The sequence below is a fragment of the Natrix helvetica genome (assembly GCF_964273705.1).
Source record: "Natrix helvetica genome assembly, chromosome: 2".
Taxonomy (NCBI): domain Eukaryota; kingdom Metazoa; phylum Chordata; class Lepidosauria; order Squamata; family Natricidae; genus Natrix; species Natrix helvetica.
The window spans coordinates 170,162,422-170,175,290 of NC_138552.1; the positions used below are offsets into that span (position 1 = coordinate 170,162,422).

A 12,869-nucleotide genomic window follows, 5' to 3' on the forward strand; every position below is an offset into this window, starting at 1 on the left:
CCCTTCTCTTCCTTAAAAAAATGTCTATTTAAATCATGCACAGCATGCGCTACCCCAGGGTGATAATTTCTGCTTCAGGCTTTTTGGTGCTCTTGATGAGTTGCAGATGGCTTTCCTGCACAGGTGATGTGGCCCCCAGACTGACATCACCAGGAGAGCAGCCAAGCCTCATCCCAGCGCCAGGATGACTGAAGCAGCGTGGAATGTATCCACACAAGCTCCGGAGAAACTTGCCAACACTTACATTGCTGGGGGTGCTGGGATAAGAGGGAGGGAAGGGAGGAAGATGCTATTGGGAGTTTTATAGAAGAGAGAAGGGACAGTGGTGGGAAATCCCTATAGAGGCTTTGATGATGAAGATCACACATTTTTCAGTGGGGGGGGGGAATAGGATTCAGCCCAGTGGTTGCTCCAGATTTAAGAGGCGAACATGGGTTTTCCCCTCTCCCCTTTCAGTCCTGTATTGGAAGAAATTAATCGGCCTTTTTTTGCTACTCCCAGCTGTTTTAAGTAAAAACCAGAGCTTCAGGGACAATGAGCTAATGAAATCACAAACTGGGGGGGGGGGTGTTAACCTATGAAGGGAAATTTCAGGTTAGGAGTACTTTAAACAATTTTATGGGTTTTTTTTTAAAACCCCAGAGACTTTGAAGACAAGATTTTCTTTTCCCAATTCTTGATTTTGGGGTCTGCATTAAATGCACCCAGGTCACTGGCCTTGGTTTCCCACCAATCCATGTGTCAAAAGGAAGCCTGCTGAAATGTCATAGTGCCACCGATACATATGAAGGTATGCTATTAAATTGAGAGAATACAAATCACGTCCTACCTCCTTCCTTTCTATTCACCATTTAAGTATCAAATGGAGCACAGCGGAAGGCTCTTATGCCCATGCAGGAGGATGTCGAACTGTGAGTGAAATTAAAATCCCTAAAAAATCATGCACTATACTACAGCATTATGTTAATACTTCAGAAGGATTTGTTTTTGATGACTGCACAAGAGCTAATTGACTTATAGTTGGCTTCACGCATTTCTAAATACAAAGTATCTCTGCAATTGTATGGTTTCTGGTTGACAAAGTTTATACCTTTTTTACGATAGAATAATTTATTCAATAGCCTATGGTTAAGTATTAAAAACAATGCATTGTATTGCCCCAAAATATTAAAAAGGGATGCTATAATATGTTAACACCATGCTCCAGCTTAGATCAAGATATGCCCTTTGTAAGAGCTTATATAAAATAAATGTGTCAGAATTACATTTTAAAACTAAGGGAAACTGGTAATGGAACATGTTCATCTTTCTGGATACTCTATCAGTAAGTTATAAAATAATGTAGAAGTCCATATAGATATATTTCTCAAAGCTGTAAGTGTGTGTGTATAAATTATTCCCCTTATTATCAAATGTCATCCTCAGTTATTTTTCAATGGTTAGATGATATTTAAACTAAATTTTCACTATTTCAGAGTATAATATAATTATTTTAAAACCTTGTTAAGACATAATAGACTCAAAAGGTGGAATTAAAAAAAATATTTCAAACTTCTAAGGATTCTCCTTCAAAGGACTGTACCTACTATTAAGTATTCTGAATGTCTGCAGAACATTTAAAATGTGCTATTTTCAATAATATGTGAAACCAGTTAACTTAGGTTTGATGGCATTTAATAGTAGCATTTGGAATTAAAAGGACAAAGATATAGAAAGTGCATAAGTAATAAGAAATGCTACAGAGGATTGCATGTTTTCAGATATTCTGCCTTCCCAGAATGCCAATGACTTTTTACTGAACAGCGCAAATAAAGCCATCAAGTTTCAGTGTTGGAGCAAAGCATCTAAAAATACATGTCTTCTTTTTACAGAATTTTTGTGCACTGGCACGTATTTGAGGTGCAAACCGTTCAGATGTAACATGAGGCTGGGGAGAAGTGTACACTTACTGAGATGGTAATATACCCCAGATACCCTGTGACTTTACATGAAGAGTTTAACCTGAGGAGATGAGCTACACAACCAGCCTTAAGCTCACCTGCTGCTCCTTTGGAAGGGCAGTAAGGATGGTATTATTTTTTTTCCTTTTTTCCTTTTTCACTGATCACCCAAACAAGCAAACTGTCATTATTTCTAATAACAGCTTTTTGGAACAATCCAACTTTAAACAATTTTTAAAGTATTATATTTTATATATGACTTTACTATTGTACACACACGTGCACACACACAAACACGTATTAAATACATTAAAGTTATTATGAAAATAGCTTGCAGCTATATCAGGGAAGGAAAGTGGGAGTGTGGGAACCAAAGACCACCTTATAATCATTGTTATGATGCTGAATCATGGTTTAGAACCACTAGATGGGGGGAGGGAGGGCTGTCAAACCAATGTAGAAAAGTAGTCCTTTACATCCATCTAGTGGTTATCCAAATTTATGCAGCTCAAATATAATATGCCTGACAATGAAGCCAAAAGGTATCTGATTGTAAAAATACACAATCGCATTTTATATTTGATTCTTTCAATTAAAATTTTGCAAAACTGGGCACTTTCAAACATTTGCTTCCACAATGAAACAGACCTCATGGCTTTGCTTGCTTCATAAGCTTATGGAGTTAACTACTAGATCTGGTGTTCTGGATTTGCAATGTGTTGGCTTCACATATCACAGCTGGACAAACTATGATTGCCAAATTATGATTTGTTGCATGTATGTATGTATGTATGTATGTATGTATGTATGTATGTATGTATGTATGTAAAAGTCAGTGGTACCTGCCTGACCCTTTTTTGGCTTGGAAGCTAAGCAGCTTAACACCTGGTTAGTACTTGGAGGGAAGAACTCCAGAGAGTACCACAACTATAGGTTTGATCAGGAAGTTGAAAAACAATTCAGGAAAATCCATCATATTGTGGAAAGTTATCACCCAGCGCACTCCCAGAAAAATGAAACATCCTAGGAAATATTGAAAAGGCAGAATATTACATTTCCCTGGATGTGAAAAGGAAGAAACATGTTTTAAAGAGAGAATAGCTCCCTATAGCTTCCTGCCTCCACCCATTTTGCCAATGGGCTATTAAGGTGGCCAAGCCAGTCCCTTTACATAATAAAGAGTTCTCCCCTTCAGCTCCAGGGGGATGGGATTAAGACAAGATAATATTGGCCCTTTACCCAACTCCCCACATGGCATCTGAGAACTCAACCAAACCTGGATTCAAAACGCAGCCTAGGGAGTTGCCCCTGCATGGCTCCATGGGAGTCTGACAACCAAATAGGAATACAAGGTCAAGATCAAAGGCCAGAGAGGGCATAAAACCAGGGACTCATCATCTCAGGCCTTCCTTCTCCTCTTCTCCCCAACTTCGAAGCATGTGATCACCTTTTCTGTTCAGGACTCAAGCCATGTGGTCCTGTCCAACCGTCTTTCCAAGCAGCCTCCATGTCTCCAGTGTCTTTTTCCCCACTTGGAGCTGAACCCAGAAGGATATTTCTTTCATCAATATAAAATTATGAAGAAACCAGAAGGCAAGCTTAGTGAAAGGGAGACTGTATCTGACAGGTATTTAGAGAGTGGTATGTCCTCAAAGTATAAATATAAATATTAGAAACTGTCTCATTAAACTCCTATGGCAATTCCTTTAACAATGAATCATAATAGTATTATTATTGCCTGTTTAACTTGATATATCTTGATTCTGGTGGATCTGTGCCACCTGACGTCTTTTTTTGAATGGCCAGACTGATTTCTGGTCATTATTTGGTGCATGCCAATAAAGGTAACTTTTTGAAGTCATTAAGCACTTCCAGTCTTTCTAAACATAAGTTTCAAAACCCTGAAAACTTCATTCAGACACTTTTGACTCTGCAGTTCTACAGGGCTAGGGGGATGTTGCAAGCACAGATTTGTTTACATGCTTATATGAGTCTATTGCAAGGATCCCCAAACCCCAGTCTGTGGATGGGCTTTGGTACGCGGCATGTCAGAAACTGGTCCACGCAAAAAAGCAAAACCCCATCTGTGGGATGGAGGCAGCACATGAAACCGTGCCCCCTTCAGTCTGCAGAAAAACCTCTGTTCATGGAAGTATTCCATGGAGGCCAAAAGATTGGGGGCAGTGGTGGGTTTCAAAATTTTTTAGAACCTCATGGAATTTGAAAGAATGTCTTTTTTTCTTAGATTTCAAAACTTACCAGAGACAGAAAATGAAGACCTTAAGGAGATCATGACCACAATTTTAGCAGAATACATTAAAAGAGATAAACAACAGCTATGGTGGGATATTGATTTGATTTATAGGATCAACTCAGCATATGCTAGAACACACAATGTTCCAAGGGAAATACATGTTAAATTTTTCAGAAAGACTACAAGAGATGAGGTCTTAGAAGCTCAAAGGGTGGGACCACTAAAATATAAAGACAAAGAAATAACCATCCTTAAACAAATTCCAAAGAAAGTAAGAGATAAGAGGAAGAAATATTCCTCTTTATCAAAGAAATTATATAATAAAGGAGTTTGGTTCAGATGGTTATTGCCAGAAGGAATGGTGATTTTCTGGGAGGGCACTAGAATTAGAATTAATACAGTTGTGGAGGCAGAGGCTTTCATTGAAAAATACAGTGCCTTTCTAGATGGAACAGGGGACAGTACACAAGATATGGGGGGGAGGGGCCATGGCTCTGCCAGAAGACGGGGGGAAGGAAGCAATAGTGAAAAGACTCAGGTCACAAAAATGAGTTTGAAACATCATTGCAATTGTTATAATGTAATTGTTGGAAGTGACATAAAAGATGATTGAACATATTGTTGATATAATGCAAAACAAAAAGCTGCCAATGTTTATTTCTTAATTTTTGATTCTTTTTTTTCTGTAAAAGTTGTGAGATTCGGGGGGATTTCTACCTTTCGCACGATGTAGCTGTCAAAATTTTCTTGTACCTATTTACCCTTTCCTATAAACATTTGTAAAAACCAATAAAATTCTTTTTTAAAAAATTTAGAACCTCTTCTGTAGGTGTGGCCTGCTTTGTGGGAGTGGCTTGCTGGCCATGTGACTGGGTGGGAGTGGCTTGCCAGCCATGTGACTGAGTGGGAGTGGCCAACTTGTAAAATGTGGTAAAACTCACTTAACAACGCTCTTGCTTAGCAACCAAAATGTTGGCTCAGAAACTCTGGCATTTGAAGCATGCAAGTCTTAAAGCTGTCAAGTTACAAGACCCTTGCACTCCTAACCCTTTAGAAAAAAAACTCCAGGGGTGTTCAAACTTGACAGCTTTAAGACTTGTGGACTTCAACTCCCAGAATTCCTCCTCTCACTCTTCATCTTGATGATGTGCGGACGGGCAGGGGGAGGGAACTGAACCGGTTCTAAACGGCACTGTAGATTTGTGGAACCTCTTCTTTAGAAGAGGTTAGAACTGGCAGGAACCCACCCCTGGTTGGGGGCTACTGGTCTATTGAGTTTGTGGACAACTAGCAGGAAATCAGCCTTTGTTAATTCTGGCAATAATGGCGCATAGAGAACCAGTAGCAATCAGAACTTGTTAGCCTGCAAGTTACTCAAGATCTTATTCCAAGTCTGCCAGTTATTCAAGATATCTCATCCCAATCCCTCCCGCCTGTTCCCAAACAGCCATATGTTTGCCCCCTTCATAACAATAGTATTTTCCTAGGTTTCTGTTCTCAGTTTGATGGCAAAGCTTCAAATTCTAAATACGGTTATATTGGCAGTTTTGCACTTTGACTTCTCCTAATCACGACAAGAAGGATCCCAGAAGATGGGACAAGCATCAGTCTCCTCCAATGGGACCATAGATGGCATCTTCTTAGGCTGCAGTTCTTTGCCAGTTCTGAAGCTGCATTTGCTGACTTGAAACGGTGTTTTCTCATCCAGAGGTACCACAACATTGAAAAGTATATCAAAACAGCTTGTAATTGGAAGACCCCAATTACAATTTCGTGCAACCAAGAGAGGCTCATACTGAGCCAGCACCAGGAATATGCCTTGATCTCAAAGTTTCCACTAAATTTGAACATCTATTAGCAATAGCAATAGCCCTCAGATCTACTGGTAGGTATATACCACTTCATAGTGCTTTGCAATCCTCTCGAAGCAGTTTACAGAGTCAATATATTGCCCCCCAAAATTTGGGTCCTCATTTTTCTGATCTCAGAAGGATGGATGGCTGAGTCAACCTTGAGCCAATGAGAATTAAACTGCTGGCAGTTAGCAGAATTAGCCTGCAATACTGCATTCTAACCATTGCACCACCACTGCTTAATTTATTTTTTAAATGTTTGCAAAAGTCTAACAAGTGAAGTAAAGCCACTTATTTAGCAATAGCAATAGTACTTAGACTTATATTCCACTTCACAGGGCTTTACAGCCCTCTCTACCTGGTTTACTGAATCAGCCTATTGCCCCCAACAATCTGGGTCCTCATTTTACTGAACTCGGAAGGAGAGAAGGCTGAGTCAATCTTGAGCCAGTGAGGATTGAATTCCTGGCAGTCAGCAGAATTAGCCTGCAAGACTGCATTCTAACCAGTGCACCACCACAGCTACATCAAGTTGATGCTTACATAAATTAATCACAAAATCTGAGGTTTTGAATTTAATGGCACCAGGCAGTTAATACTATATTGAGATTGATTGGAAGGCTTCATTGATATGAGACTAATATACAAGTACTGGTAGTCCTCGACTTACAGCCATTGGTTTGAAGTTACAATGGCACTGAAAAAAGTGACTTACAATCGTTGACTTACTGTTGCAGCATTCCCATAGTCACGGGATTAAAATTCGGGTGCTTGGCGACTGGCTCATATTTATGACAGTTGCATGTTCTAGTGTCATGTGATCACCAATGACTGCATGTTTTACTGTACCACTGCAGTGATTTCACTTCAAAACTATGGCAGAAAGGTTGTAAAATGGGACAGAAACCCACTTAATACCTTCCTTTACCAATGGAAATTTTGGGCTCAACTGGGATTGTAAATCGAGGACTATCTGTATGTAAAAATACCTTTGAAATGTTAAATTAAATCCCCCTCCCCTCCAGAATGCTATAGATCTGCCAAAAAAAAAAAAGGTCAGACAAAATTAACTTTTGAAATGCAGATCTCATCCCACAGTGTGTGTGTAAAGCTCACCGTTCACGTTCCTGTTCCAGGAGGTTGGTAAAGTCGTCACTTTTGTTCATATAATCAGTATGTTTGTGCTTCTCATTTTCCAGCTCGTAAACTGTGCGTCGATGGCATTTCTCTGCCAAAAGAAGCTGCTCAAGCATGCGCCGATATGTTTCCCTCTGCTTTTCTTCCAATCTGTCCAGCTGGTTTATTGAAACATAAAAGGGATGGTGTTAAATAGGTCCTTGGCTGACTTTGGTTAATTTACCCAACAAGGAATTTGTCGTACGGAAAAGGCACGTATAGCAGAATCTCTGGTCATGATCATAATTCGTTCCATAACTTTGGTCGCAACCCGATTTGGTCGTGACCCGAACCTAAGCAAAATTAAAGCAGCGGCCACATGTGGGTTGCTGTTGTTTGTAAACAAACAACAGGAAATTTGGCGCTTACAAAAAACCCTGTTTTCGGCGTGGTCAGAAGCTTTCGTGACCAGAATTTCTACTGTACTTGGTTACTATTTCTGAGCTGCCAGCATTTGGATCAGAGGTGGATTCCTACCGGTAGGTAATAACTTGGCTGGCCATGCCCCTAAACTGATTCTATCTATTGTTTTTTGCTTCTGTGCATGCACAGAAGCAATTTTTTTACTACTGCGCATGCAGTAGTACGTCCCTGAGTGAACCAGCAGTAATAGAAGCCGGAACCCACCCCTGATTTGGGTGTGCTCATCACACTGGTTGTCCTAACCAAATACCAAGGAAAGATGTTCACATTTGGGTTACATTGAGCTATTTGAGAAATGAGCTTTCCAGGTCTGGAGCTTGGTGAGAACGGTTCCAGGTTCGTCCAAAACAATCAACCAATGGAACAGCCTGCCTTTGGAAGTTGTGGGAGCTTCATCACTGGAAGCCTTCAAGAAGAGATTGGACTGTCATTTGTCAGAAATTGTGTAAGTTCTCCTGCTTGAGCAGGGGGTTGGACTAGATCAGTGGTCGGCAAGCCGCGGCTCGCGAGCCAAATGCGGCTCTTTAAACATTTTAATCTGGCTCTTCTGTGTGCCGGGCGCCCGCTTCCCTCCCTCCTCTCGGGCTTCGGAGGGAAGCTTCTGCAAAACCCCGGCGAGACAAGTCTCCCAGGCTGTAATTTGCCGAGCTGTACGCGCGCGCCTGTTTTCCACGGCGTGGAGCAGCGGCGAGATTCTGGGTGGCAAGCGATGATTCCGGGGGCCATCAGTGGGGGGCCAGGGTCCCCCCTCGCGTTCCTCATCTTCCCGGATGGCCCCCGGAATCATCGCTCGCCGCCCAGAATCTCGCCCCTGGGTTGGGCTTCTGTTGGCGGTACATGGGTGGCTGCCGTGAGGCAGGGACTCCGCTCCGGCACACTCGTGCGATGTGCCCAAGTTTGTTGCAGTGCGAACAAACAACGTTCCTGAACCTGCAAGTAGACCTGGGGTGATTCCCTCCGCAGCTTGCGCAGGGCGGCAAACGGGATCCGGGTTTCCCCCCAGGCCTCCAGTGACTGCTCTGCATTAGGTGACTGTCCTCGAACTCGGGATCCACGTAGTCGGGGCTTGCGTCTTCGTAGTGGACTCTGGTTTGTCTCGGTGCTGGCTGGGTTTCGTTGACCCTTCTTTGTATGGTCACTGCTGATTTCTCCGCTGATTCCGACGCTCTTGCTTTGTTCAATGCTGACTGTAGGGTTAGATTCGGGTTGGCTAACAGTTTCTTTTGCAACGAAATGTCTCTTACCCCACAGATGAATTGCTCTAAGATATGCTCTTCCAAATCCCTGTATTCACAGTGGGCTGCTATTCTTCGTAGAGCTGCAACAAATTGGTTAATGGATTCTCCCGCCTTTTGAGTCCTCATGTTGAATTCTTTGCGGCTGACATGGCGGGACGGTTTTGGCGCGTAATGTGTTTCCAAGGCTTGTTTCAGCGTCGCCCATGGTACTGCTTGTATTGGAGTAGGCGCGGTGAGGTCTCTGGCCGTATTGAAGACTTCCTTTCCGCAGTAGCCGAGGAAGATATTTTTCTTTCTTGCATCGGTGATCCCCGTGTACTCATTTGCTTCGAGGAAACACTCGAAACGAATCATGAAGGCTTCCCATTCGTCGGTTGCTGGGTCGAAAGGAGCGGGGGGAGCATGCATCGCCATTTTCTCAGTTTGAATTTGCCGCGCTGCGGTGATCTGAGATGGCTGCCGGAATTTCTGCCGAATTCCTGGGCTGGATCAAATCCGGAGATTCTCGAAGTAGCGTTCTTTGTCCTATCTGTCTCTCAATCCCACCTTCGTCGCCAATGTTTGATCTGGGCAACGAGAGACAGACTGCGGACACGAAGTAACTCAACAGCTCATTTTATTAGTAGTAGTAGTGATCCAGCTTACTCTGTGGTCGGAGGGTTCCCCTTTTATAGGGATGAGGCACGCCCATTGACCAATCAGAGGAATACCTGTTTCCCGCTGTAGGAGCGGACCAGAGGGAAGACTTATCTCGATATATGTTAATATCTAACAGGTGCCTTCTTGAGAAGAGATTAATGTGCAAAAGGTGTGAGTGAACGTTTACTTCAAAGCTTGATGAGAATGTCTCCTTTCCTCCTGTTTTCTGGCCACTAGCATCTCTCGCCAGAAGGCATCCATAGGAATCTCACTGTGTTTCTACTTTATGACTAAAGTGACTGTCTTTAAAGCAGAGGTCTTCAAACTTGGCTGTCAGGGTTCCAAATAGTGGACTCTGATTTAATTTTGGATGCTATTTGGAACCCCGGCATTAACTCAAATCTGAAAGCTTCCTGGTTTTCCCCACCCAGTTGAAAGTTCAAGATCTTGCACCCACACCCACAAGTCTGCTAATCTTCCACTGTCAGGCTGGCAGTTCCACCCATCCAGTTCCCGTCAGGTGCAGAGGTGCAAATACAAAGGATGACCTTGGCTTTCTAGAAAGAATTTTGTTATGGCTACATATCATCTAACTCCGTACAATCCCCCCTCCCATTTTCCCACACTAGAAAATGCATAGTAGAATAATAGAAAGTGTGGCAGGCCAAAGATCCAAAAGAAAAGATGGCTGCAGGCCTGACATTGGCAACTTTAAGACTTGTAGACTTGAACTCCCAGAATTCTCCATCCAGCAGAGCTGGCTGGAGAATTCTGGGAGTTGAAGTCCACAAGTCTTAAAGTTGCCAAATTTGAAGACCTCTGCTTTAAAGTATTCAGCAAACTCTACCGTCCCTAGTCATTTGGAGGAACCTGGAATATAGGTCACCCGAGCCCAGGCTTAGGATTTCTCAGCCGTTGCTTCAATTTCATGAATCTGATCAGATTCTAGATTGCTCTAATGAAAACCGACAAGCGTCACAGGAGCACATCCTGAAAATAACCATGTCAGGAAATAATCCTGCAATGCCCTCAGCCAAGCCAGCTGGTAATTTATACACAACTGTGCAACAGAGAAGTTCTGTCAATGCCTTTTCTAGCGGGAGTGGATTCAACCACATGCAGATGTCCCTGTGGTTTGCTTTCTATTGCATTGGGCTGTTGAGGAATGTAAAATTGCTAACATTCCAGTATCCTAGTTTCAACTTCCGAGCTAGAGAAATCTTGAGAAGGGAAATTTCAGTTATCAATAGGATGCCTTCCCTGGAAGTAGGGTTGCCATTTTACCATCTGGGAGTTTCTGATATTAATACTCTTTAATGATAGCAAGCGGCAGAATGAAAGTTGAAGGAAAACATTCAAAAGATCCTCGACAGTGCTCACCTCTGAAATGGGCTTTTCATAAACATCATCTTCTGATTTCTCTTTGGAAAGGAGAGCATCTCTATGCAATATTCGGAGGACGTTCTCTGGGGCTGCAGAGCCATAGTGCGCCTCTAGGATTTCAGGTCTAATTTTCTCGGTTTTCAGCATATGGATCACATCATCTCTAGCCTGCAAGTTGAGACTTCAGTATTATCACCATTCTAACACTTAAGTCAACATTATCGTAAAACAATAGCATGCTTTGTTGCTTTTCTGTTATCAACACAGTGCTGTCCTCTAAAGTGCATCTACTGAATTATTAAGATTTACCAGATGTTGGTTAATAAAACTTTTTTTATTCCTTTCCTGTGAAACCCCCCATATATGGAAAAGACAACAAAATTAGAACAGAGGGAAGAATCTTGAGTTCTTTCTTTTATAAAGCCGGATGATGGAGGCCTCAAAAATGTGAATGGGATGGAAACAATATTCTCTCCTAGAAAATGAAATTCAGGATCACCCACTTAAGATTGATTGACAGTTGATCTGGAGGACTGCTTCAAAAAGGGTGCAGATGAGAGGTGGGATTCACTGTTACTACTACTAACAGATCATGCCAGACTAATCTTATTGCATTCTTTGATAATGTGACAAAATTAGTGGACCAGAGGAATGCCGTTGATATAGTTTACTTGGACTTCAGTAAGGCTTTTGATAAGGTAGACCATAACCTACTACTAGATAAAGTAGAAGAATGTGGGTTAGACAGCATCACCACCAGATGGATTGGTAACTGGCTGACCAACCGCACTCAACGTGTAGTTCTCAATGGAACTGCATCTACATGGAGGGAAGTATGCAGTGGAGTACCCCAAGGCTCTGTTTTAGGCCCAGTACTCTTCAACATCTTCATCAATGATTTGGATGAGGGAATAAATGGGGAACTCATCAAATTTGCAGATGATACCAAGCTGGCAGGAATAGCCAACACTCCAGAAGATAGGCTTAAGATACAGAAGGATCTTGACAAACTTGAACATTGGGCACTATCTAATAAAATGAAATTCAATGGTGAAAAGAGTAAGGTTCTACATTTAGGCAACAAAAACGGAATGCACAGGTACAGTATAGGTGATACCTTACTCAGTAGTAGTAACTGTGAAAGGGATCTTGGAGTCCTAGTGGACAACCATTTAAATATGAGCCAGCAGTGTGCAGCAGCTGCCAAAAAAGCCAACACAGTTCTAGGCTGCATCAACAGAGGGATAGAATCAAGATCACGTGAAGTGTTAATACCACTTTATAATGCCTTGGTAAGGCCACACTTGGAATACTGCATTCAGTTCTGGTCGCCACGATGTAAAAAAGATGTGGAGACTCTAGAAAGAGTGCAGAGAAGAGCAACAAAGATGATTAGGGGCCTGGAGTCTAAAACATATGAAGAACGGTTGCAGGAACTGGGTATGTTTAGCTTAAGAGAAAGAAGGACTAGGGGAGACATGATAGCATTATTCCAATATCTCAGAGGTTGCCACAAAGAAGAGGGAGTCAAACTATTCTCCAAAGCACCTGAGGGTAGAACAAGAAGCAATGGGTGGAAACTAATCAAGGAGAGAAGCAACTTAGAACTGAGGAGAAATTTCCTGACAGTGAGAACAATTAATCAGTGGAACAGCTTGCCTCCAGAAGTTGTGAATGCCCCAACACTGGAAGTCTTTAAGAAGATGTTGGATAGCTATTTGTCTGAAACGGTATAGGGTTTCCTGCCTAGGCAGGGGGTTGGACTAGAAGACCTCCAAGGTCCCTTCCAACTCTACTATTGTATTGTATTGTATTGTATTGTACCGGTTCACCGAGCACTGGAAATGTAAGCTTGCGTCTGGCATCACAAAACACAGGAATTCGCTTGCACACCCCATCCACACATGCACCCAGTGTCACAAAACACGGCAATTCGCTCACGACACCATCCACGCATGCGTGC

At 42.4% G+C, this 12,869-nt stretch overlaps 1 protein-coding gene across 5 annotated transcripts in view; it reads right to left on the bottom strand.

Moving 5' to 3' along the window:
- FILIP1 (filamin A interacting protein 1) overlaps nt 1-12,869 on the bottom strand; it is a 97,364-nt gene that overhangs the window by 31,727 nt on the left and 52,768 nt on the right. For 4 of the 5 annotated variants that reach the window (XM_081941022.1, XM_081941023.1, XM_081941021.1 and 1 more), the window contains exons 3-4: nt 10,904-11,074; nt 7,164-7,342 (exon numbers count right to left, since the gene is read on the bottom strand). In XM_081941022.1, the coding sequence (XP_081797148.1) occupies nt 7,164-7,342; nt 10,904-11,074 (350 nt within the window). Of the gene's footprint in view, nt 1-53; nt 188-7,163; nt 7,343-10,903; nt 11,075-12,869 lie in introns of those variants that run through there. The other variant, XM_081941024.1, reaches the window with a different exon arrangement.